General features: G+C 43.5%; 1 protein-coding gene across 1 annotated transcript in view; it reads right to left on the reverse strand.

Moving 5' to 3' along the window:
• Positions 1–16,971: 16,971 nt before the first annotated feature.
• Positions 16,972–26,709, reverse strand: part of SLC30A9 (solute carrier family 30 member 9) — a 37,610-nt gene continuing 27,872 nt past the window's right edge. The window contains 5 exon segments of the mRNA XM_070757025.1: positions 16,972–19,416; positions 21,453–21,566; positions 22,091–22,220; positions 23,228–23,393; positions 26,406–26,513. Coding sequence (XP_070613126.1) covers positions 19,372–19,416; positions 21,453–21,566; positions 22,091–22,220; positions 23,228–23,393; positions 26,406–26,513 — 563 coding nt within the window. The 3' untranslated portion in view covers positions 16,972–19,371.

The following is a 26,709-nucleotide window of genomic DNA, read 5'->3' on the forward strand; positions in this document are numbered from 1 at the left end:
TCTACGGTATCTGGTGATTCCCCAGTCTCCAATTCCTGCAATGCCAGTATTCCTCCATTTCCTGGTCCTCGAAATCTGTGACCAGCTGAGACGGACGTGGACCACTCACAACAGTCCCCTTGTGATATTTTGCTTCCTGCAAAATCTCGCTCAGACATGCACGCACATGCTGGAGACGTGAAGCTACACACAAAATGCACTGGTAGTGGCAGGAGAGGCAGCCCCTGACTAGTAGGGATGCTACAGCGGTCATAAGTGTGAAAAACAGTCCAAAAGTCCTTTTTTCAGTGTAATATCGTAACGATGAGCAGTCACTAAGCGAACTGTTGTAAGTGGAGGGTACAACCTGTATGAACATTTCCCTGTAATTGAAAGATATCTAAAACAGCAGCACGGTTCTTTTAATGGGGTGGGATGGAAGGAAATGTGCTGCTTGGAGATGTGCGCGCATTCCATATTTGCGTTTTATGGTTTTTCTTGAGAAGGCCCTTAAATTATTCCTCACGTTCTGTTAGGTCGGGATTAGGTCAAAGAGTTCTCTCTCCAGTGGCTGGGTGGGTGTGGCTAGGGTGGGCGTGGCCAAACCAACTTCCTGAATCTGGAGGCCTTCTATGAGCCTTCAGGAGGGCGAAAACGGCCTTTCCTGGGCTCCGGAGGCCTCTGGAGGCAGGAAACAGCTTCCCAAACTTCCGGTAAGCCCGTTTTTCACCCTTTCTTTCTTTCTTCATTTCCTTTCTTCCTTTTTTCTTTCTTTTCCTTCCTTCTTTTTCTTTTTTCTTTCTTCCTTTCCTTCCCTCCTTTTTCTTTCTTATCTCTTTCTGTCTCCCTCTCTTTTTCTTCCTTTCCTTTCTTCCCTTTTCCTTTCTTTCTTTCTTTCTTCTTTCTCTTTCTTTCTTCTTTCTTTCTTCCTTTCCTTCCCTCCTTTTTTCTTTCTTATCTCTTTCTCTCTCCCTCTCTTTTTCTTCCTTTCCTTCCCTCATTTTTTCTTTCTTATCTCTTTTTCTCTCCCTCCCTCTTTCTTCCTTTCCTTTCTTCCTTTTTTCTTTCTTTCTCTTTTTTCTTCCTTTTCTTCCTTTTTATTTCTTCTTTCTCTCTCTCCCTTCTTTCCTTCTTTCCTTCCTTTTTCTTTCTCTTTACCTCTTGTTTTCTCTTTACCTTCCTTCCTTTCTTATTTATTTATTTATTTATTACTTAGATTTGTATGCCGCCCCTCTCCGAAGACTCGGGGCGGCTCACAACATGTAAAAACAAATCATAAGCAATCAGACAGATTTAAAATATTTAAATATTTAAAAAACCCATATATTAACAGTCATACACACAGACATACCATGCATAAATTAAACGTGCCCAGGGGGAGATGTTTCAGTTCCCCCATGCCTGACGGCAAAGGTGGGTTTTAAGGAGTTTACGGAAGGCAGGAAGAGTAGGGGCAGTTCTAATCTCCGGGGGGAGTTGGTTCCAGAGGGCCGGGGCCGCCACAGAGAAGGCTCTTCCCCTGGGGCCCGCCAACCGACATTGTTTAGTTGACGGGACCCGGAGAAGGCCCACTCTGTGGGACCTAATCGGTCGCTGGGATTCGTGCGGCAGGAGGCGGTCTCGGAGATATTCTGGTCCAATGCCATGAAGGGCTTTAAAGGTCATAACCAACACTTTGAATTGTGACCGGAAATTGATCGGCAGCCAATGCAGACTGCGGAGTGATGGTGAAACATGGGCATACCTAGGTAGGCCCATGACTGCTCTCGCAGCTGCATTTTGCACGATCTGAAGTTTCCGAACACTTTTCAAAGGTAGCCCCATGTAGAGAGCATTACAGTAGTCGAACCTCGAGGTGATGAGGGCATGAGTGACTGTGAGCAATGAGTCCCGGTCCAGATAGGGCCGCAACTGGTGCACCAGGCGAACCTGGGCAAACGCCCCCCTCGCCACAGCTGAAAGATGTTGTTCTAATGTGAGCTGTGGATTGAGGAGGACGCCCAAGTTGCGGACCCTCTCTGAGGGGGTCAACAATTCCCCCCCCAGGGTGATGGACGGACAGATGGGATTGTCCTTGGGAGGCAGAACCCACAGCCACTCCGTCTTATCCGGGTTGAGCTTGAGTCTGTTGACACCCATCCAGGCCCCAACAGCCTCCAGGCACCGGCACATCACTTCCACCGCTTCGTTGACTGGGCATGGGGTGGAGATGTAAAGCTGGGTATCATCCGCATATTGATGATACCTCACCCCATGTCCTTGGATGATCTCGCCCAGCGGTTTCATGTAGATGTTGAATAGCAGGGGGGAGAGGACCGACCCCTGAGGCACCCCACAAGGGAGAAACCTAGGAGTCGACCTCTGGCCCCCCACTAACACCGACTGCGACCGGCCAGAGAGGTAGGAGGAGAACCACTGAAGAACAGTGCCTCCCACCCCCAGCCCCTCCAGCCGGTGCAGAAGGATACCATGGTCGATGGTATCGAAAGCCGCTGAGAGGTCAAGGAGCACCAGGACAGAGGATAAACCCCTGTCCCGGGCCCGCCAGAGATCATCCATCAACGCGACCAAAGCGGTTTCCGTGCTGTAACCGGGCCTGAAACCCGACTGCCGGGGACCTAGATAATCGGCTTCTTCCAAGGACCGCTGGAGCTGGAGTGCCACCACCTTCTCGACAACCTTCCCCATAAAGGGAAGGTTGGAGACTGGACGATAGTTGTTAAGTACGGCTGGGTCCAGGGAGGGCTTCTTGAGGAGGGGGCGCACAAGCGCTTCTTTATAGAGTGATGGAAAAACTCCCCTCCCCAAGGAAGCGTTGGTAATCTCCTGGGCCCAGCTCCGTGTCACCTCCCTGCTGGCCGAAACCAACCAGGAGGGACACGGATCCAGTAAACAGGTGGCAGAACTCACAGCTCCAATGGCCTTGTCCACTTCATCAGGTGTCACCAGATCAAACTCTTCCCAGACAGGTGGACAAGTACGTGCCCCAGTCACCTCGACTGACTCGTTGTCAGTCGACTCTGTTTTACAATTGGAGTCGAGGTCGGCTCGGATCCGAGCGACTTTATCAGCGAAAAACGTGTTAAAGTCCTCGGCACTACTCTGTAAGGGCTCCCCAACTCCCCCCTGATTAAGAAGGGAGCGGGTCACCCTAAACAGAGCGGCCGGGCGGGATTCCGCTGATGCAATCAAGGCGGCATGGTACGCGCATCTTGCCGCCTTGAGCGCCACTTTGTAAGTCTTAATAAAAGCTCTTACAAGTGTTCGGTCGGATTCAGACCTACTCTTCCTCCATCGCTTCTCTAGACGTCTCTTCTGGCGTTTCAACTCCCGGAGCTCCTCGTTGAACCATGGAGCTCTACGGGGTCTAGCGCCTCGGAGAGGTCGCAAAGGCGCAATTCTTCCTTTTCTCTCTCTCTCTCTCTCTTTCTTTCCACAATCACCCCTGGTTTTGATTCTTAAGTTTCTTAAATCTATGGCATTGCAGTAATGCATGCTAAACATGGGGGGTATAAGATGAAATTTAAATTGAGAGCTGCACGGTGGCCTAGAGATGGTGGTCTCGCCTCACAATCAGGAGGCTGTGAGTTCAATCCTAGGTAGAGGCAGCAGATAGTTCTCTTTCTGGGCATGATGAGAATTTATCTGCTGAATGTAACTCCCCCTTGGTGACAGGAGAGGCGTTCGGCCATAATCACTCAGCTCCAATCAGGTGCTGAAGACTCCTCCCTCGCACGATTTTATTATGTTTTTGCTTCTGCACATGCGCGGATGCAAAAAAAATCGCCAAAATCTTTCACGCTTGTGTGTCCCCTCGCAGGATTTCACCATGAACAGAAGCAAAAAAAAAATTGCTGAAATCTCTCTCTTGCACACATCCTCTCGCAAGATTTCAGTGCGTTTTTGTTTCCTGCGCATTCACAGAAGCAAAAACACACTGGACCACACAGTGTGCATGCAAAAGAACCAAAACGGTGCGCGCAGCACACTGGTACCATCGGTTAGTGGCAATCCGCCCCTGCTCCTAAATCAAGACAAGAAATTCCCTGTGGTATTAACTGACTCCATTTAAAGACCATCTTTATGGCCTAGACGTGCAGCTCTCACCTCAGTGCGAGTTTGATCCTAGGTAAAAGCAGATATTTCTCTCTCAACGATCACGATGAGAATATTATCTGCTGAACAAAACTCCTCATTGGCGACAGGATAGGCAGTCGGCCAGTAAACACTCTGCTAACTCTTTTCAGTTGCCCAGACTCCATTCCGCAAAGGATTATGGGGTCATTTGCAGATTGTGATGATTTAAAGACCATCTTTATGAATTAAAGCTTTAAAAGGCAAAATATCCATAAGGAGCACCATTCTGAAGATAACATTAGAAACATTAAATCGTTAATCCCATAAGTGCTTTCTCCCCCCCCCCTTTCAAAAAGCAATAGGACTTCATTTTTCCTTGAAAATATCTCTAATTTTTATATTTATATAATTGGATTTCTAGATTACCCTTCTCCTGCAGACTCAGGGCGGCTTACGTAATGAAGTCAATACAATACCGAATATGAGAAACTCAATAATGAGAAACATTATCTAAACAATGTTTCTTTTAAAGAGAGGCGTTTTGGGATTTGGGATTTTTTTTAAAAAATGGGAAGAGCATGATCCCAAAAGGAAGATAATTTTTGCAGTGCAATCCTCGTGTTGAATAATGACCCTTACTCCTAAAGGAGCCGAAATGGTATAGAAACATAGAAATCTGACAGCAGAAAAAGACCTCATGGTCCATCTAGTCTGCCCTTATACTATTTTCTGTATTTTATCTTAGGATGGATATATGTTTATCCCAGGCATGTTTAAATTCAGTTACTGTGGATTTACCAACCACGTCTGCTGGAAGTTTGTTCCAAGGATCTACTACTCTTTCAGTAAAATAATATTTTCTATATTCTCATTAATAGTATAGGATGTCCCACTTGAGTACAGGGTTGGACTAGAAGATCTCCAAGAACCCTTCCAGCTGTATTCTGATTGAAAAGAGAGGTTTATTTAATTGAATTTCACTTAATTAAATTTATAGTCCGCCCTTCTCCAAATGGACTCAGGGCGGCTTACAAGAATAAAAAGAAACAATAAAAAATACAATTATTAAATGATATAATTTAAAACCCCAATATTAAATATTCATTGATTGATTGCAAGACCATGCTCAACTCATTTTCATTTCAATTCAATTGGAACGGAAAGGGCTTAATTATTTTATATTTTTTGAATCCCTCGCCGCCATCAAAATTTATTTGCCACAAATGTTAATTTTTGCATCTTACTATAATTTGGGGGTTTTCAACACCCCCCCCCCCCACACACACATCTGTTCCTACATCAAATCAGTAGAATTTCAAAGCCACTGGAAAGCCCGTGTATATTTAAATAATAATAATAATAATAATGTTTATTCTTCCCAAATTGTAGCAAGTCTGTTCTAGCCGTTTCATGTTACGTGTATGTGACAAAATTACCTCAAAATGCCGCAATCCTCTTACGGGTGTGGCCTTTTTTTAGTGGTGTACAATTCCTGTGATGAGACTTGTCCATCTCTTTGGTGAAACGTGTCTTGAGAGGACGCCCACGTCCACATGGATCCACTGTATAATGTGTCATGTATGAACCACTTGTATGTAACCTGTGTGAGATCCCGTGTTGGTAGTGTAGTATGAAAGTACGCGCCGTTTGAATTCGGCACACGTAGAAAAAGACCTCACTTAAAGCAATACCCAAATGACGTTTGCTAACGCAATGCTCAAACCTGGTGTCAGGGTTCCAACAAATGTCCGTAATTAAATCATGAGCCTCGAGCCAAGCTTCAAAAGGAATCCAGTTATTTATTAGGAGCTACATGTCGGTACATTCGAGGTGACACCAACTCCAACCCCAGTAATTTACGCCCCAATCATGTTTACCTCCTTCTCCCAGTGTCATCAATCACATTCGCCAACGGAGCAATTTTCCAGGTTGTAGGGATCACTCCCCTCCGGCTGCTGTGGGTACCCTGGGAGACAGCCTTAAGAAAGATATGTCTGGAATCTGCTTCTGTTTTGGTTGCCGAGATGCTTCATCAGTTTTCCATCCTCCTGTTGCCTGTGGCAACTCGAGAGCAGGCCAATTCCTCTTCTCAGTTCCAACAATTTGTGTTCCAAAGTACAATGGGGAATAAAACTTCTTCCCTCTACAGCAGGGGTAGGCAAAGTTGGCTCTTCTATGACTTGTGGACTTCGACTCCCAGAATTCATGAGCCAATCATGCTAGCTCAAGAATTCTGGGAGTTGAAGTCCACATGTCATAGAAGAGCCAACTTTGCCTACCCCTTGTTTACGGCAAGATGGCTAGCCTTGGCCACTTTATGAACTGTGAACTTCAACTCCCAGAATTCTCCAGACAGAAATGCTGGCTGGGGTAGGATGGAGTGAATTCTGGGAGTTGAAGTCCACAGCTCATAAAGTGGCCAAGGTTGGATATCTCGAATCTATAGGTTTATTTTATTTTATTTATTTTATTTGTCAAGTACGTATTGGTAGTATACAAATATAATAAAGTTTATATACATGATATTGATGTTACAAAGAGGGAAACATTAAGACAGGGGATGGAAGGCATGCTGGTGCACCTATGCACGCCCTTTACTGACCTCTAAGGAATCAGAGGTCAACAGTGGATAGTCTAAGGATAAAGTTTTGGGGGTTTGGTAATGAAACTACAGAGTCTGGTAGTGAGCTCCATGCATTAACTACACGGTTGCTAAAGTTGTATTTTCTACAGTCGGGTTTGCAGCGGTTTACTTTGAGTTTGTATCTGTTGTGTGCTTGTGTGTTATTGTGGTTGAAGCTGAAGTAGTCGTTGACAGGAAGGACATTGTAGCAGATGATTTTATGGGCTATGCTTAGGTTGCGTTTAAGGCGATGTAGTTTTAAGTTTTCTAAGCCAAGGATTTCAAGTCTGATTGCGAATAAAGGACTGGAGGGATCTTCTAGTAAAGTATCTCTGGGCACTTTCTAATGTATTTAGATATGCAGTGTAGGTTCCAGACAGATGAGCTGTATTCAAGGATTGGTCTGGCGAAAGTTTTGTATGCTCTGGTTAGTAATGTGATATTATAGGAGAAGAAGCTACGTAGAATTACCGTGTTTCTCCGAAAATAAGACACTGTCTTATATTAATTTTTGCTCCAAAAGTTGTGCTACGTCTTATTTTCGGGGGGTGGCTTATATTTCTCAAATAAGACAAATTCACAGGCAGAAAAGCTGACACCCCCAAAGAAAGTGTACCGTACGGTACACTGATTACGGTAAGATACCTGTCAGTAGGGCACCCCCCCACACAAACGACGGCACTTATATGGTACAACAGTATGCTCCCGCTATTGCAGCTTCCGGCCACCAGAGAAACTACAGTCTACGCACTGTAGTGGAGCCTGTAATGGCGGTGAGACAGCAGCAGACTGCGTCTGCTGTACTGGATGGTACAAAGCGATGGAAGGGGCCAGCAGGGGACGCCACATTATTACGGTACTGCTATGAACAGCTTTGAATGGTACCGTATGTTTTTTCACCGTACCGTATGTAAACTTGACTACGCCTTATTTTCAGGGGGTGCCTTATATTAGCAAATTCTGCAAAACCTCTGACATGCCTTACTTTCGGGGTACATCTTATTTTCAGGGAAACAGGGTAGGTTAACAACTCTTGAAGCCTTTTTGGTGATGTTGTTCTAGACTTACAGTCACCAATATAAACAAGGTCTGTACAGCTTCAAATTGAAAGGAAGGCTGATCAACTTCTAGTAAATTGCTTCTTTCTTGAGGATCAGGGAGATTGGCACGGGAAGCAACTACTTTGCTTTACATAATCTTGATGGAATTGATCATCTGGTGATGGGTACGACTAAGGGCTATGTCTAGGCATCAGAGATAAGGAAAGATAAATATGACTGTTATGTCGGAGTCTTATCTAGTCCTAGTATCTGTTGTGGTTAGCTCTGTCCCAGCTCCTGTCCCAAGGACTGTGGATGTGGGGGAGACATCCACATGCTGCAGGCCTGTTTTGCCCCCAGTGGAATCTGCTGATGAAGGCTCCTCTGACCAAGAAGACATGAGTGACAGGGAGGAGGAGAGTGTGGCAGACAGCTCAGAAGGAGATCAATTATCTAGCTCCTCCTTGGATTCAAAACAAGAGTTAATGATACAGCCACGCATGTGGAGAGCGATGCATAGGCAACAACAACTGAGAGATTATTATCAAAGAAAATGAGGCCACCTGTGGTTGGGTGGGGTTGTGGTGATTAGTGAGGCTGCTATAAATAGCAGCCTGTGGGTTTGGCCATTGTGGAGAATTATCTGATCGTTGTGTTTCGTGACTGCTTATCTGACTTTGACCATTTGTGTGTTGATTTTCTCCCGCTTTGAAACTAAACCAGAGCAAAGTGTGTTTCACTTTGTGAAAGAAGAAGGACTGTGAATTGCCTCACAGCTGCAAGCTAAGTATCACAGAACTGATAAGGGACTTGTACAAATTACCAGTTTGTTTGGAGACGAGTGCTCTTTGCTATACCAAAAGAGGGCTTAGGTTAAGTGAATTTTCCTTATAAAGAACATTGTTTTGAATTTTCAAACTTGTGTGTGTCTGAAATTTGTACCTGTGAATTTTTGGGAGGAGTCTACCAGAGAGCCCGACAGAACAGTATCATGGCTCCATCTTGGTTTGAGCAATGTGGGGAGGGGATAGTCCCTTTTTTAGCTCTTCCTAGAAATGGGAGATATTTTCCAGTATATTTTCCATGGATTTTCTAATCTTTTCAAGTATGGCACCAGGGAAATGATGCTACAGTAACTTTTACATCCTTAGTTTGGGCTTATTGGAATTCTGTATTTATTTAATTATTTTATTAATTTTATTATTTATTATTTAATTTATTTGTCAAAACATGAACAAGACAGCAGGTATTGGTGTAAAAATAAATAAACGCAAAGTAGTTACAGGTAAATTTAGACACTAGGACAGTAAGACAAGGATGGTAGCCACGATGATGTGCTTATGCACACCCTTTACAGACCTCTAAGGAATGGGGTGAGGTCGACTGTAGACAGTCTAAGGTGAAAGGTTTTTGGGGTTTGGGGAAGAAACCACCGAGTCAGGTAGTGTATTCCAGGCATTGACCACTCTGTTGCTGAAGTCGTATTTTCTGCAGTCGAGTTTTGAGTGGTTTACGTTGAGTTTGAATCTATTGTGTGCTCGTCTACCGTTGCGGTTGGAGGACTGGCCACACCAGCACAGTCTGAGTGGGCAACGTGACAAGTTTGTGGGTGGGGGACAAGGGATGTGAACTTTCAACTGGGTGGGAAACTCAGATCCCAGTGTAGGTGTCAGGATGGCTCCAGAAATAAATCGGAACTGTGAGGAATACAGTGATACCTTGTCTTACAAACTTAATTGGTCCTGGGACGAGGTTCTTAAGGTGAAAAGCTTGTAAGACAAAACAATGTTTTCCATAGGAATCAATGGAAAAGCGATTAATACGTGCAAGCCCAAAATTCAACCCTTTTGCCAGTCGAAGCGCCCGTTTTTGCGCTGCTGGGATTCCCCTGAGGCTCCCCTCCATGGGAAACCCCACCTCTGGACTTCTGTGTTTTTGCAATGCTGCAGGGGAATCCCAGCAGGGGAATCCCAGCATCACAAAAATGAGTGCTTTGCTGGCAACGGAAGTCCGGAAGTGGGGTTTCCCATGGAGGGGAGCCTCAGGGGAATCCCAGCATCACAAAAATGGATGCTTCGCTGGCAACAGAAGTCCGGAAGTGGGGCATCCCAGCGGCAGCGGTGGGTTTGTAAGGTGAAAATAGTTTGTAAGAAGAGGCAAAAAAATCTTAAACCCCGGATTTGTATCTCGAAAAGTTTGTATGACGAGGCGTTTGTAAGACGAGGTATCACTGTACTTTGACTTGGTCTCTGATTTAGTTTGGATGCTACTTCGAACCCTAACATTTAATCCGAATCTCTCTTAAATTCTCATCCAGCTACCCTGAGCTTGGGACGCAGGTTGGGGAACTGAGCCCCAACATCCGACCTAGTACAGTGCAGTGTGGAAATTCAGAGGAAAAAAATGGAAGAGAAGGAACAAGCTGTTGGGCCATTTCAGGTCCTCTACAGTCCACCCCAAAATTTCACAGCTCCCGTAGAGGCCAAAAAGAGTGACATGGAGGCTCCTAGCCAAGCGAGTCGTGGGTCTGAGTCCTCCCCCTCACCATGGGAAGGGAGGCCCCTTTGGATGCCGGGTTGCCTTCGGCTCAGGAATGGAGACAGCAAGTAATTATGCTCACAAACCGCTCTGAAAGCAAAAGAGTCCAGCCGCTGTCATGCCGTCAGTTGTTGATGGATCTCCCCGACCAGTTTGAGGGCTTAGCCGTGAGTTGGACGAGCCCCAATTCACAGCCAAACTTCTCCTTCCCAGAGAGGCACCAGGGCCCCCTCTTAAGCGGAGACACTTGTTCTTTCCGCATGGCGGCAAGTGGAATCCTAGGGAGTGGCAATGGGCCGCTCCCGGAATGGGCAGGATCGCCGTTCCGGTATCGGAAATGCAGATATGTGTGTGTCCATGTGTGCACAATGCACGCATGCACACTCCCTGTGACGTTTTGCTTCTGGTGCATGAGCAAGTGAAATCTCACACGAGGATGCTCGCACGCGGATGATTTCGGTGGTTTCCGGGCTTTTGTTTTGTTTTGTTTCCGCGCATACAAGAGGGATCGGCAAAAATAGCCGAAATCACACATGTGTGAGCACCCTCGTGTGGGATTTTGCTTCTGCGTGCATGTGCAGGAACCGAATCCTGTGCTAGGCACGTACACGCGCGCCACCAGTAACGGACTGGTAGCTCCTGTGGCAGGCGGCCCCTTGCTGTTAAGGAGCCTTTCCACTGGGGTGAAACCTACTTGGACAACCGAATTTCAAAGCCAACTTATCAGCCTAGCCTAGGGAGCCCCCAACATTAATAATAATAATTTATTAGATTTTTATGCCACCTCTCTCCAAGGACTCAGAGCGGCTCACAACAAGCAATACAAAGTACAAATCCAATATTTAAAAATCCTTACTAAAAACAATCATACAGCCCAAACAAATCATACATAAAACGAAACAGCCGAGGGGTATATCAATTTCCCCATGCCTGGCGACATAGGTGGGTTTTCAGCAGTTTACGAAAGGCAAGGAGGGTGGGGGTGGTTCTAATCTCCGGGGGGAGTTGATTCCAGAGGACCGGGGCCGCCACAGAGAAAGCTCTTCCCCTGGGTCCCGCCAGACGACATTATTTTGTCAACAGGACCCGGAGAAGGCCAACTCTGCAGGACCGAATCGGTCGCTGAGATTCGTGCGGCAGAAGGCGATCCTGGAGGTATTCTGGTCCGATGCCATGTAGGGCTTTATAAGTCATAACCAACACTTTGAATTGTGACCAGAAATTGATCGGCAGCCAGTGCAGGCTGCGGAGTGTTGACAAGACATGGGCATATCTAGGAAAGCCCATGATTGCTCTCTCAGCTGCCATTCTGCACAATCTGAAGTTTCCGAACACTTTTCAAAGGTAGCCCCATGTAGAGAGTTGGGAGTTGGAGTTGGGAGGTGGGGAGTACCACCAAGAGCTCCCCCCCAGGCCTGGGAGCAACACCACCATGGCAAGGCCCACCAGGATGGGCTTCCTTCCCTGTAGTGGGGTGGGCGCAGAGCCAGTGGACCCCGGACTACCCCCTGCAACCGAACATTGCAACATGGATGGGGGCAGCGTAGCAGATCCCTGCCATGTCAGGTATGGGAGCGCCCGCTCCTCCACCAGTGGCTGGGCCTCTCCCTGCGCATGGGGCACAGGCCAACAGAGGCAGCAGGGAGGGGGTCAAGTCGGAGGGACTCCCCAGCACTATTCTGCGCATGAGCAAGAATATTTTTTTAAAAAGATGGTGTCACATGACGGAAGACAGCACTGGATTTGTCGCGTGCAAATTGCGCAATCGGCGAGCTGCTATCAGAACAGCGCCCCCTAGAGCACTGGTAGGGACCCACTACTGGTTCCACAATCTGTCTCATCGCATAAGTGAAAAAGAATCTTATGGATTTTTCACACGAGGCTGCTTTGTAAGACAAAAGACCCACTGGTATGCTTGTACAATTACTCAGATACTGAAGTAAGCTCGGTGGCCAATAAGAACACACAGGTGTGCTCACATGTCATGGACTACATTACCCAGAGTGCAGTCTGACTACATTCCCCCAATGCAACCTCTTAAAGAAACATCTCTTAATCCAAGCTATTTCTCTATTCTACCAACATAGTACGTCACAATTTAGGGATAGACAAAATAATAATAATAATAATAGTAATAATCCTGATGCTGTACAAAGTGAACAATGTAATATAAGTCTAGTTGTGTTTTGCTAAAAATTTCTGTAGCATATGTGATTTTTTTTTTTTAAATGACACCAAGTGACATCTTTCTTTCCGAGAAATAAACATAGGAAGCGTCGGCAATTTTTTTTAAAATAAAGAAGTGCTATTTTTTAATTATAAGGAAGTTTTTTGTTACTAGGATTTACTACTTTGGGTGGTGGTGATAGTGGGTTTTGATTTATGCTTTCCATCTATTTGTTCTGTTGCAAAATAATGCACAATAAAAAAAAGTCAGTGCTACACTGCCTGCCTGGTGTGTTTGCTTACGAGTTCTGTGTCCTTAAATCCTTATATATGGTGTTAAACTGCAGTTTGATTAAGCAAGGAGTAGCAAACACCTATGCTTTGAAAATAACACAATTGGTTCCTGAGCGGGTGGGCTGGGAGAGGATGCTAAGCACAGCCTGTCTGAAAAGATTGGTGGAACGACTTGCTTTCAGAAGTTGTAAACGCTCCAACACTGGAAGTTTTAAAGAAATTGGATAACCCTTCCTCTGAAGTGGTGTAGGGTTTCCTGCCTAACCAGGGGGTACGACTAGAAGACCTCCAAGGTCCCTTCCAAATCCCATTCCATTCCATTTTTTACTCCATTACTTTATTTCTATTCTATAATAATTTTATTCTATTCCCTATTCTATCATTCTATTCCATCCCATCTTTCATCCTCCCTTATTTATTCTATTCTTCACTCCATTATTCTATTCTAATCTAATAATTCCATAATTCTATTCCATTCCCTATTCTACTCTATCCTTCCTCTACAACCTCCCTATTCTATTCTACTCTATTCTTCGCTCCATTATTCTATTCCATTCCTATTCTACAATTCAGTTCCTTATTCTATTGTGCAATTCTATTCTATTCCCTATTCTATTCCATCCCATCCTTCCTCATCCGTTCTATTTATTCTATTCAATTATTCTATTCCATTCTCTATTTCATCCCATCCCATCCTCCTTTTTCTATCTATTCTATTCATTCCATTATTCTATTCTATTCCTAGTCCCTATTCTATAATTCTATTATATTCTAATTCTATTCTGTCCCATGCTATCCTTTCTTGCCCTTTTCTGTTTATTCTATTCTTCACTCCATTCTATTATTTTATTACATCCTTCATCCCATTTCTATTTATTCTATTCTTCACTCCATCATTCTATTCCTATTCCCTATTCTATCCTTCATCTTCTATTCTTCATTCCATTATTCTATTCTATTCCTATTCTATAATTCTATTCTAATCCTTATAACCTATAATTCTGCTCTATTCCATCCCATCCCATCCTTCCTTGTTCTTTTTCTATTTGTTCTATTCTATCCTTCATTCAATTATTCTATTCTATGCCATAATTCTATTCTATTCCCTACTCTATTATACTGGGGAAAACTTGAAAAATTAAAATATTGTGCAAACGCTCATTTATTTCAGTAATACAACTTAAAAAGGTGAAACGTAATCTATGAGACTCATTATATGCAAAACCTGGTTCAACAACCATGAGATTACTGTCCTTGATTGGCCAGCAAACTCGCCTGATCTGAATCCCCATAGAGAATCTATGGGACATTGCCAAGAGAGACATGAGACCGGACAATGCAGAAGAGCTGAAGGTCACTATTAAAGCATCCTGGTCTTCCATAACACCTCAGCAGTGCCACAGGCCGATAGCGTCCATTGCACGCCACATTGAGGCAGTAATTGCTGCAAAAAGGGCCCAAACTAAGTACTGAGTACATAGGCATGCTTAGACTTTTCAAAGATTCAATATTGTTCTCTGTACAATCCTTGTTTTGATTGATTGCATGTAATATTCTAATTTTATGAGATGGGGGATTTGGGGTTTTCATGAGCTGTACCCCATCACCATCACAATTATGACAAACCACGGCTTGAACTATCCTGCCTTGCATATAATGAGTCTCTCTCACATATTATGTTTCACCTTTTAAGCTGCATTACTGAAATAAATGAACTTTTGCACGATATTCTAATTTTTCAAATTTTACCTGTATTCTATTCTATTCTCTACTCTAATGATAGAAACATAGAAACATAGAAGTTTGACGCAGAAAAAGACCTCATGGTCCATCTAGTCTGCCCTTATACTATTTTCTGTATTTTATCTTAGGATGGATATATGTTTATCCCAGGCATGTTTAAATTCAGTTACTGTGGATTTATCTACCACGTCTGCTGGAAGTTTGTTCCAGGGATCTACTACTCTTTCAGTAAAATATTTTCTCATGTTGCTTTTCATCTTTCCCCCAACTAACTTCAGATTGTGTCCCCTTGTTCTTGTGTTCACTTTCCTATTAAAAACACTTCCCTCCTGGTCCTTATTTAACCCTTTAATATATTTAAATGTTTCAATCATGTCCCCCCTTTTCCTTCTGTCCTCCAGACTATACAGATTGAGTTCATTAAGTCTTTCCTGATACGTTTTATGCTTAAGACCTTCCACCATTCTTGTAGCCCGTCTTTGGACCCGTTCAATTTTGTCAATATCTTTTTGTAGGTGAGGTCTCCAGAATTGAACATAGTATTCCAAATGTGGTCACACCAGCATTCTATATAGCGGGATCATAATCTCCCTCTTCCTGCTTGTTATACCTCTAGCTATGCAGCCAAGCATCCTACTTGCTTTCCCTACCGCCTGACTGCACTGTTCACCCATTTTGAGACTGTCAGAAATCACTACCCCTAAATCCTTTTCTTTTGAAGTATTTGCTAACACAGAACTGCCAATACAATACTGTACTCAGATTGAGGATTCCTTTTCCCCAAGTGCATTATTTTACATTTGGAAACATTAAACTGCAGTTTCCATTGATTTGACCATTTATCTAGTAAAGCTAAATCATTTACCATATTACAGATGCCTCCAGGAATATCAACCCTATTGCACACTTTAGAGTCATCGGCAAATAGGCAAACCTTCCCTACCAAACCTTCCCCTATGTCACTCACAAACTGATTCCATTTCTGGTCTTGCACTTGTTTGCAGTTATAATTTTGTGGATCCTTTGGTGAGCACATAAATCAGGGACTCCCCCCCACCCCAGATATAATTCCTAACATTCGCTGAAAATCAGCTTCGTGTTCTGCAGAAAATCCATGGAAGGTCAAAATGCAAGGCAGAGACTAATGGTTACACCGGGGAACAATTTGTAACACAATTTATGTTGAGTTTGATTTTTGAACTTTTTTAGTTAATTAGGCAGGTTGGTTTCAAAACTGTAGTTAAGTTTTCTTCTACTACATCAAGTTTTTTCTCTACACCTTATATATATATATTATAGTTAATTAGGCAACGTGAGCACCAATTGCATTTTTTACATAGCCATCTTGCCAACTTCCTGGAAAAATCTTGGTACAGTCAGTGATGAGCAGGGTGAGCGATTCCAAGATTTGAAGGCCATGGAGGCAGGGTATCAAGGTAGATGGGATGTACATGATGAATACCCAGATTAAACACTCCAGAAAAAGCTATAAGCGGAAATTTTTACCTTAATATGTATAATTGCCGTTCGATAAAAAGATAGCTATTTCTATGAACACAACTTAACTTGCAGTAGCTATTATAGTCTTTTGTGTGAATAAAATTATTCTTTGTAAACAATCTATTTGGTAAATTTTTACTTTATATGCTAACTAAACAATGTCGCTTGGCGGGACCCAGGGGAAGAGCCTTCTCTGTGGCGGCCCCGGCCCTCTGGAACCAACTCCCCCCAGAGATTAGAATTGCCCCCACCCTCCTTGCCTTTCGTAAGCTACTTAAAACCCACCTCTGCCGTCAGGCATGGGGGAATTGAGATCCTCTTTCCCCCTAGGCCTTTACAATTCTAAGCTTGGTATGTATGTATGTATGTCTGGTTTTTATATTAATGGGTTTTTAATTGTTTCTAACATCAGACTACTATTGTACACTGTTTTATTGTTGCTGTTAGCCGCTCCGAGTCTCCGGAGAGGGGCGGCATACAAATCCAATAAATAAGTAAGTAAGTAAGTAAGTAAGTAAGTAAGTAAGTAAGTAAGTAAGTAAGTAAGTAAGTAAGTAAGTAAGTAAGTAAGTAAGTAAGTAAATGCACAATTTGTATGACTTTTGAGGGTATCGTGTAGCTTTAAAAAGTTGATGTGATAGACAAAAACTGGTTATTTTTGGATCCAGAGTTAATTGAAAATAAGTCACAGATTTAACACAATGAAATTGCTGTTCCCCAGTGTCATGCAATCCCTTCTTAAAACTTCCAGTGTTGTCGCATTTAAAACCTCTGGAACTAAATCATTCCACTGATTAATTGTTCTGACCGTCAGGAAATTTCTCCTTAGTTCTAGGTTGGCCCTTTCTTTGATTAGTTTCCTGAACATCTCCATAGGCTGTGCACACAAGAAAAAGTCAAGATTTCTGTAGGTATTGACCAAAAGTTAGTGGAATGAAAATTAGGTGAAACCGGGCTTCAGTTTGAAATTTCCCTCCACGAAGACCGAAAACAAGGGACACACTCCTTTCGTTCTAAATGTACAGAACAAGGTTTATCGGTAGACACTAATTTACATTATGTACAGCCTTTTTTTTCCTGAAACTTAAAAAAAATAAAATAGCATCATTACACATTCAAATCATGCATAGAAAGATCAAAACGCTCAACGCAGGAAGTGATTATTCTCTTTTTACACACTAAAACCAACCGGGCACATTTTTGGTCGCCACACATAATTTGTGCCACAGGTTTTTTGTAAAAAAAAAAATTTAAACAGGGTTGAAAATTCATGTCTGTGTATCCAAACGTACTTGGCGTCATAACCCCCGTTCCCCAATTTTTTTTTAAAAGGTCTTTGCTTCAGGCCAAAAAAACCTCTCAGAAAGTAACTCTTGATACATTGATAAAGTGCGTACAAGGATTTAAGCTTCTTTTGCAAACTTGCCATTGGTGCTTCTGCTGGCACGGAGCTGCCTTAGAGCAGTGTTTCCCAACCTTGGCAACTTGAAGATATCTGGACTTCAACTCCCAGAATTCCCCAGCCAGCATTCGCCGGCTGGGGAATTCTGGGAATTGAAGTCCAAATAGCTTCAAGTTGCCAAGGTTGGGAAACACTGCCTTAGAGGTTGCACACTTCTCACAAGGCTACAGCCCTTCCTGACTGCAATTTCCTCCTGCGAGTAAGTTGTGGCTCCAACGTTGCAAAAAAGAGACCACCTCCTCATGATAAGGTGGCTGGATCACCTATCAAGTCTTACACGAGTAGTGTGCGAATGCATGTCTTCATGTGTGGTTTGGTTTCCAAGCACGTGTGCCAAAGGTGGCTTTTTTTTTTTAACTCAAGAGGCAATTGGACTGCCTGGGTTTTTTTTTAATTGTGGAAGACGTTCCGCTTCTCATCTGAGAAGCTTCCTCGGAGCTAAAGAAACTGAATGGATGAGAAGCGAAACGTCTCCCCCCAAAAAAATGCCTTTTGGGGGAAAAAGATGATCTGAAAGGCTGAGTATCTCCATAGATTTCAGAGCACACCTTTCCCGATTTTCTATTTATAGTGGGGGAGAAAAGCCTTTCAAAGTCAACTAGCTCATGATCTGCACAGCTTAAGCGTTGATCTCAAACTTCTCCCAAGCTGCCCAGGTATCCTCCTTCTCTTCCTCTTCTTCTTCCTCCTCCTCCTCCTCCTTCTGAGTAACCCAGACAGCTGCTACATTTAAGGAGCAGCATCCCGATATTCCCCGGGAAGGGAAATTAAAACCTTCACTCTCCCCATCTGCCTTTTCCAAATTCAACTCATTTTAAATACAATCAACGTTGCAGATGAAATCCAAACAGTTCCGTAAAATGCTGTTTGGGGCCATCTTTAGTACGGTTTTAATTTAAAGAAGAAGAAAAAACTCAAAATGTATTTTAGGTTATCGGGCATTACTTTCAAGCAAACAGAGCAGGAACTGACGGTGCGGAACGAGCATTTGTTGACATATTTTCCCAAAGGACCACCGCCTCCCTGATCTAGTACTTTCCAGATGTGTTCCATTACAACTCCCACACTTCTCTGGGAAGCTTTGGAAGTCCTCCGTTGCTTGGAGGGCACCATGTTTTGGAGAAGGACAAGTTTGAACATCTGGGAAGTTCCTTCTGGCACCTCCCGCAAAACATAATAATAATATCAAAGGAAAATTCAAAGGAAAATGCAATGGAGATGTAGAACAAGCCAAATGATAAAAACAAATGATTTTCAGGTTTTACCTTTTGATATCGCAAAGTCAACAGCCTTCCAAGTTTTTAGCCCACCCGTTAAATTATCTCCAGGGTTGATATCCCAGTACCGCAATTTTAAAACCTGCAGTTTTTTACATACAAGGTTAGGGGGCAAATCTCCCAAAATCTGTCCAGAACCTGTAGTTCTAGTGCTAGGAGTAGCTATAAAATCATAACACTGAGCCAGAGGTTGGAAGTGGCCCATCTCCAACCATCTGAAGGAGAATTAGAATGGGCAATGCTGCAGACACCAAATAAAGCCGATAAAAGACTACGAAACTAAAATTCCTCAAATTGACTCTAGGAGAAATGCGGTCTTCTAACGCGGATGGTTCTGCAAACCAGATTAAAAATACTCGAAACAGGGCAGTAAAATGTATAGGGTGCGTCCACCCCCAAACCCGAAAAACAGACATGTAAAATAACTTATTTAAAGTGTCTAGTTGCAAATGTTCTACAGAGTCACGTTACGAGGCAGGAAGCAGCTCTAAGAAGCCGGTTCAGAGAAAGCTGTCACCGATGTAGGTTAAAAACAAAAAACGACCGGCATGAAAATCGGGGAACTTAAAAGGTAGGTTGTTTTGGGGATCTCCGAAGTTTCCGCGTCCTGCAGGAAGCTGATCCATGGAAAAAAGGAGAGAGATCTGAAAAGAGATCTTGATTCCACGAAGACTACAGTATTTCCAGATCTACATGCCGTACTTCGGGATTCAGTTTCTGAAAGGGAATGCATTATGTTTACTCGGCTTAAAAGAAGATGGCACATTATCAATACTGTTTTCAACACACACACACGCACACACATAGACAGTCAGAGAGGGAGATAAGAGAGAGAAAGGAGAGAAAGAGACATCGGGGAGAAATAGAGAGAGAAAGAGAGAAAGAGAGAGGAGAGGGAGACAGAGAGAGGCGAGAGAGAGTAAAGAGAGAAAAGAGAGGCAGAGTGGAAAGAAAGAAATAGACAGAGACAGAGAAGAGGGAAAGGGAGAGAAAAGGGTAGAGAAAAGGGAGACAGAGTGAAAAAAGGAGAGAAAAAAAGAGAAAGACAAAAAGACAGAGAGAAAAAGGGAGAGAAAAGAGAGACAGAAAAGAGGGAGACAGAGAAAAAGGGGGGGAGACAGAGAGAGAGAAAGGGAGGGAGAGAGGCAGATAGAGAGAGAAGTGAGGGGGAGAGAGAAAGAGGAGAGAGAGAGCGAAAAAGAGAAGGGGACACAGAGAGAGAAAAGGATAGAAGAGAGAGAGAGACAGAAACTGAGGAGAGAGACAAAGAGACAGAAAGGGAGGGAGAGAGGCAGATAGAGAGAGAGAAGTGAGAGGGAGACAGAAAGAGGAGAGAGAGAGAGAAAGAAAAAGAGAAGGGGACACACAGAGAGAAAAGGATAGAAGAGAGAGAGACAGAAACTGAGGAGAGAGACAAAGAGACAGCAAGGGAGGGAGAGAGGCAGATAGAGAGAGAGAAGAGAGGGAGAGAGAAAGAGGAGAGAGAGAGAGAGAAAGAAAAAGAGAAGGGGACAGAGGGAGAGAAAAGGATAGAAGAGAGAGACAGAAGAGAGAGGGAGAGAGAAAGAGGAGAAAGAGAAACAGGGAGAGAAAGAAAAAGTGAGGGAGACAGAGAGAGAGCAGGGCAACCTGAGAGCTCCGAGGGGGAAGAGGGAATGGAGCTGGGAGAGAGAGAGAGAGAGAGACAGAGGTAGAGCCTAGGCCATTGGTCAGATGGACAGTCAACAGCCCCCAGGTCTGGAGGTGGCTGATGAGGATGAGGAGGAACAGCTGGGTCTTGTGCCTGACACACATAATCTAGGGGCCGGTCCTTGGGACGGAAGAGCCACCCGAACTCTGGGGATAAAAGGCAGGGGGTGGATATGAATAGAAACATAGAAGACTGATGGCAGAAAAAGACCTCATGATCCATCTAGTCTGCCCTTATACTATTTTTTGTATTTTATCTTAGGATGGATATATGTATTATCCCAGGCATGTTTACATTCAGTTCCTGTGGATTTACCAACCACCTCTGCTGGAAGTTTGTTCCAAGGATCTACTACTCTTTCAGTCAAATAATATTTTCTCATGTTGCTTTTGATCTTTCCCCCAACTAACTTCAGATTGTGTCCCCTTGTTCTTGTGTCCACTTTCCTATTAAAAACACTTCCCTCCTGAACCTTACTTAACCCTTTGACATATTTAAATGTGTCGATCATGTCCCCCCTTTCCCTTCTGTCCTCCAGACTATACAGATTGAGTTCATTAAGTCTTTCCTGCTACGTTTTATGCTTAAGACCTTCCACCATTCTTGTGGCCCGTCTTTGGACCCGTTCAATTTTGTCAATATCTTTTTGTAGAATAGGTGTGGCAGACAATTATTCATCTCCCGGCTAGACCGACTTGTTAGCCTGTGGTGAGAGAGAAACATTTTGCTGGTGCTGCTGGTGCTAATAAAAGAATCATTGCTTCAACGACAGAGGGCTTGTCAAGTTTGGGGAGTTGGGTCAGAAGACCCATATCCTTTGCGCTGCATCCTGGGACCTGCACAAGACGATTATCGTCTGAAGTCAAGGAAAAGCAAACTAGTTCAAAGCCGAACACAAATTAAAGCAAACTGAACACAAACGTTTGCTTTCTTTCGACTCCCGACATACCCATGCTGTCTTCTCAAAGCCAGCAGAGATAGTTCCCAGTCTCCAATGTGACTATCAAACTGACATTTTATTCATTTGTACAATTGTTTTGGTCAGACAGCTGCCACTGCTTACCTTGATGTCCTTTTCAAGTCGGTCCACTTCTGCTCCCAAAGTGTCAATGATGTTCTCCCCGTGTTTAAGCATAAACGCCTCCAAGTCTTCTGGGGTTTTCACCTGCTGGATCTCCTACCATCACATTAAAAATAAGGAAGGGAGGGAGGGAGGGAGGAGGCAGGGAGGGAGGGAGGAAGGAGGGAGAGAGAGAGAGAGGAAAGGAGGGAGAGAGGGAGGAAAGAAGGAGGGATGGAAGGAGGCAGGGAGGGAGGAAGGTTGGAGAGAGGGAGGAAAGAAGGAGGGAGGGAGGACGGAAGGAGGGAGGAAAGAAGGAGGGAGGGAAGGAGGAAGAAAGGAAGGAAGGAAGGAAGGAAGGAAGGAAGGAAGGAAGGAAGGAAGGAAGGAAGGAAGGAAGAAAGAGGCTTTCTCTCAGCTGAACTTACTGAAGTGACATTCAAAAAATTGATATGATAGTAGACTGGGAGTAGTAGATACTTGGAAATCTAGGGGGCTGAATACAACCGAGAGACTTAATCTGCAAAATTAAAATCTCCAGAGCACCAGCTATTTCCTCCCCTCTTTTGAGTCAAGTGCAAAGATCACTGCACCTGAATGAGGCAAAATTTTGCCCAAAGCCATGCATTGGCTTCACGTACTTGTAGGAGTTGCTCGATGTCCTGTTTTTCCAGGTAGTACCGAGTAACCACACGTCCGTCGAAGTCCACTTCTGCTTTGAACCTCACTTTGTTCATTCCCATATCTGTAGCTTTGACATCATGGATCGCTCTAAGATAAACAGGAAATAAACGGGAGGGTGGTAAGCAAAAAAGACAACCAGCCACTAGGAGCTTTTAACCCCAAAACAGAAAACATTCGATTTCTGTATTCTGCCTCTTAAAAGTTCCCTTCTGCGAAGTCTTGGTGCTCTGAGCTGGGTGATTTTCTTGCAGACGTTTCGCGAAAAAGCAACCAAATACAAAGTTCACGTAGCAGGAATGTTCCAGGAGTTCTCCGAATTCGCAAGGCATGATAGAAGCAGTGATTCACAGGTTTCCCAACACCCACTTGCCTGAAAATGCTGTGTTGAATCCAAAAGCACAGAGCAAAGATCTCAAAGCAGGTAACAGCAAAGCCACACAAACCACACAGATAAACATCCACGGTTTGCCTCTGCCTCTGTTCCCTTTTGTAACTCTAGCCCTCATTATGGGGACCACGCCCAGCCCTCATTATGGGGACCACACCCAAACACAGGTGACACCATAATCACCATTGATAATCCCGTAATTGCGCCCTACGTTGCATTGCTCTACGGCTACGCATATTGATTATCTGTTCGGCATTCGAATCCAGTGAAGAGAGGCTATCCGATGGGCTGCCTGCCAAGTCCCCTGGGCTGTCTGCCAGTTTCTCTGGGCTGTGTGCCAACTCTTCTGAGCTATCTGCCAAATCCTCTGGGCTGTTGGCCAAATTTTCCTGGCTGCCAGCCAGGCTTTCACAATCGCTCTGTGACGCATCTCTCACACAACAGGGAGGGCGAAACACAAGCCAACTGGGCCCACCAGAAGTTGGGAAACAGACCATTTCTGGTTTCCAGAGGACCTCCTGGGGTGGGGTGGGGGCTGTTTTCACCCTTCTTAGGCATTGAATTTCAGATGTGGGTACTTGCACATGTGCAATAGCGACCGACCATGCTCTTTCGGCACCCGAGGAAATAAAAGTTTGCCATCACTGTTATAGCCAATTCACCTTTGGACCGCACATGTCCTTCAATGGGAGGGAGTCTGTCTTACCGCACAGCGGGATCACATTCCAGTAACTCAGTCAACTTCTGAAGCTGGTCGGGCTGGATGGATCTGCCCAACAGGGCTTCTGTGTTAGTGTAGATGAGGAAGGCCGACACGACTCCCAGCAAAGTCCCCACGCCCAGAGAGCCCAAACTGTCGTAGTAAGGGTTACCTAGGAGGAGAGAAAAACACACCACTCAATCCACCCGAGGAATGTCACAAGTGGAAACGCTCTCTTTTCCTATTCTGCTATTCAAGCAGTGGTTCTCAACTTTTCTAATGCCGCGACCCCTTAATGCAGTTCCTCGTGTTGCGGTGACCCCCCCAACCATAAGTCTAGGGCCAATTCTCCCAATGGAGCTCTAAGCTGATTGGCAGGAAGGTCAAGAGGGACACTCCCACTGTAAACGCCTGATTGGTCAGATTGTAAAAATAGGTTCCAAGGCGCCAGAATAGAAGCTTTAGTTCCTATCACCAGGGGAAATTTGTCTTTTATCGTGATCTTAGGCGACCCCTGTGAAACAGCCGTTCGACCCCCAAAGGGGTCCCGAACCCCAGGTTGAGAACCGTTGTGCTATTGGGAGATACGAGCTAAAGGCATCTCGTATTCTTCCTAAGCAACCGCACAGGAATATTGAGGGTGGGGTGGGAGGAGGGGGGTGACACCAGCTTTAAAGATGAATATGTTTATTTATTATTTATTAGACCCTTCACATCCTGGACATAAAACTGTTTCAATTTCTCCTCCTCTCATGGTGATGCCATAGAGAATTGCACGGCAAAACAATCAGGCACAAAGTGCCCTCTGCCACAAAATTACTCCGTTAAACAATAAATTTTCACAACACTGTCTTATGCCGAGTTGTCAAACCACCTTTGTATGAAATGGTATAGGGTTTCCTGCCTAAGAAGGGGTTAGACTAGAAGACCTCCAATGTCTCTTCCAGCTATTCCATTCTTCTGTATTTTATTATTCTATTCTATGCTATTCTATTCTACTCTATACATCTGTATTTTATCATCCCATTCTTCTGTATTACATTGTTCTATTCTATGCTATGCTATTCTATACCTCTGTATTTTATTCTTCGATTCTATTCTTCTGTATTTTATTCTTCGATTCTACTCTATTCTATTCTGTATTTTATTCTATTCTACTTTACTGTATTTTATTATTCTATTCTATGTTATTCTTCTATTTTATTATTCAATTCAATTCAATTCCAATATTCTATTCTATTCCCTATTCTGTTCTAATTTATATTCACCTTGTAGCTGTATTATCCTTCTCCTCTCTCTTTTTACTTATTTCCTTAGATTCTCACAACTAAAACTTCTTGTGGTATCTCATGGTTTATTTTGATTGCTTTTATTTAGTGTCCTGTTATGATTTATGTTGACTGCTTGTTTAGTATACTATGATGAAACACTGACTGTTTTATAATTTATGAAGATTGAATTTTATGATTATGATAATGATTTATTATTTTGTTGCTTGTATGTACATCAAGGGCCATCACCAGAGACAAATTCCAATCGCACATGGCCAATAAAGAATTCTATGTTCTATTTATTCAGCTGTCGGTCTAGCCTGGATTAAGCAAGTGTGGAAATCCACTTTGTGACGCTAGAAACACTACGCTGAGAATATGGGTGGATTTACCATGCAGATGCAAATTCTGGATTTACTAATTAAAAAGGGCCGTTTACTGGAGAAACATGATAGTTATTTTGAGAGACGGCAATAATCGTATTTGTAACTGCCGCAAAGAAGATCAGAAGTAAATGTTGGGCTACAAGAATGGTGGAAGGTCTTAAGCATAAAACGTATCAGGAAAGACTTAATGAACTCAATCTGTATAGTCTGGAGGACAGAAGGAAAAGGGGGGACATGATCGAAACATTTAAATATATTAAAGGGTTAAATAAGGTCCAGGAGGGAAGTGTTTTTAATAGGAAAGTGAACACAAGAACAAGGGGACACAATCTGAAGTTAGTTGGGGGAAAGATCAAAAGCAACATGAGAAAATATTATTTGACTGAAAGAGTAGTAGATCCTTGGAACAAACTTCCAGCAGATGTGGTAGATAAATCCACAGTAACTAAATTTAAACATGCCTGGGATAAACATATATCCATCCTAAGATAAAATACAGAAAATAGTATAAGGGCAGACTAGATGGACCATGAGGTCTTTTTCTGCCGTCAGACTTCTATGTTTCTATGTTTAGGCATTTTTGCCTTTCTCTTTTTTTCTCTTTCTTGGATTCCCAGTGTGAGTGTCCGTCCCCCCCCTTTTAATACCTTTTCCTTTCTTCTAATCTTTTCTTTACGTTTCTGTAGCTTTTAATCTTGTATAAACTCTTTCTCACTAAATATAGATACAGAATCTAGATACAGAACAGAAAGTATAATTGATTCTGTTGTGGCTGGTCCAGCTGATCATGAATTTCAATGATGGAGAGAGGGGTGCATATTGGTATCCTAGACCAGTGTTTTTGGCACCTGAGTATGGGAGTAAAGAGGATGTGGAGTTAGAGAGGGAAAGGCAACCAGAGTGAGGTGCCCTCAGAGGTGTTATCGAGTGACGATGAACTACGTATAGACGCATGAGTGTGCAGGTCTATGTCCAGGCAGGATTATTTGAGAAGGAAGAGGTTTGGGTGTGAATAGCTCTATAGAACACTTGGCCATGCCTTGTACCTATATAAGGGAGAGTCTCATCAGAAATCAGTGTGACGGACATTTCCACAATGCCAAGGAGTTCATTCTGTGCTGTAGAGATCCAGTTTGTTTCTTGACTGCTTTAAAAATACACAGACTGTCTTTCCGGGACTTCTGCCAGAATGCTGTAAGTTTGGAATGATGAATAGACCCTTTTCAGAGACTTTTAATGAGCTGTTGGAATCTGGCCCAAAAAACGAATTAGCCATGGACCGCTGCGCAGTTCCTGAAAAACTTCCTTTTGCTTTTAAATTGGCGATGTTATGAACTATTTTTTATTAATAGATATTCGTTTTATATTTTCTCAGCTGGCCTTTGGTGTGTGAACTTATTTCCTGGGGTTTGCCAGCTTAGACAGAATAGATTCTGCCAACTATAGAAAATGATTCCAGTTTATTACCATATAAAAAGATCCAGTCTGACTATCACCTACCATTCTTCAGGTAACACAAGGACTCACCTGTTAGGGAAGTCAGCCCCATGCAGGTAGCAGCTAGCATCACGCCAAGAACCGCTGCTGTGTCTTCTAACAACACAACATTTGTGCTGGGATCACAAGCCTGAATAACTGAATATTAAAAAAATTAGTATACTGATACAATTTCAGAGAGGTGCATACAAATAGATTTCAACTGTCTTAATAATCTTTTCCTTCTTTGCAACACAGCTAATCCTCGACTTACGACAATTGAGCCCAAAATTTTTGTTTGCCAAGCAAAACACTTGTCAAGTTGAGTTTTGCCCCATTTTACAACCTTTCTTGA

This window comes from Erythrolamprus reginae, chromosome 7 (genome assembly GCF_031021105.1).
Source record: "Erythrolamprus reginae isolate rEryReg1 chromosome 7, rEryReg1.hap1, whole genome shotgun sequence".
Lineage (NCBI taxonomy): Eukaryota > Metazoa > Chordata > Lepidosauria > Squamata > Dipsadidae > Erythrolamprus > Erythrolamprus reginae.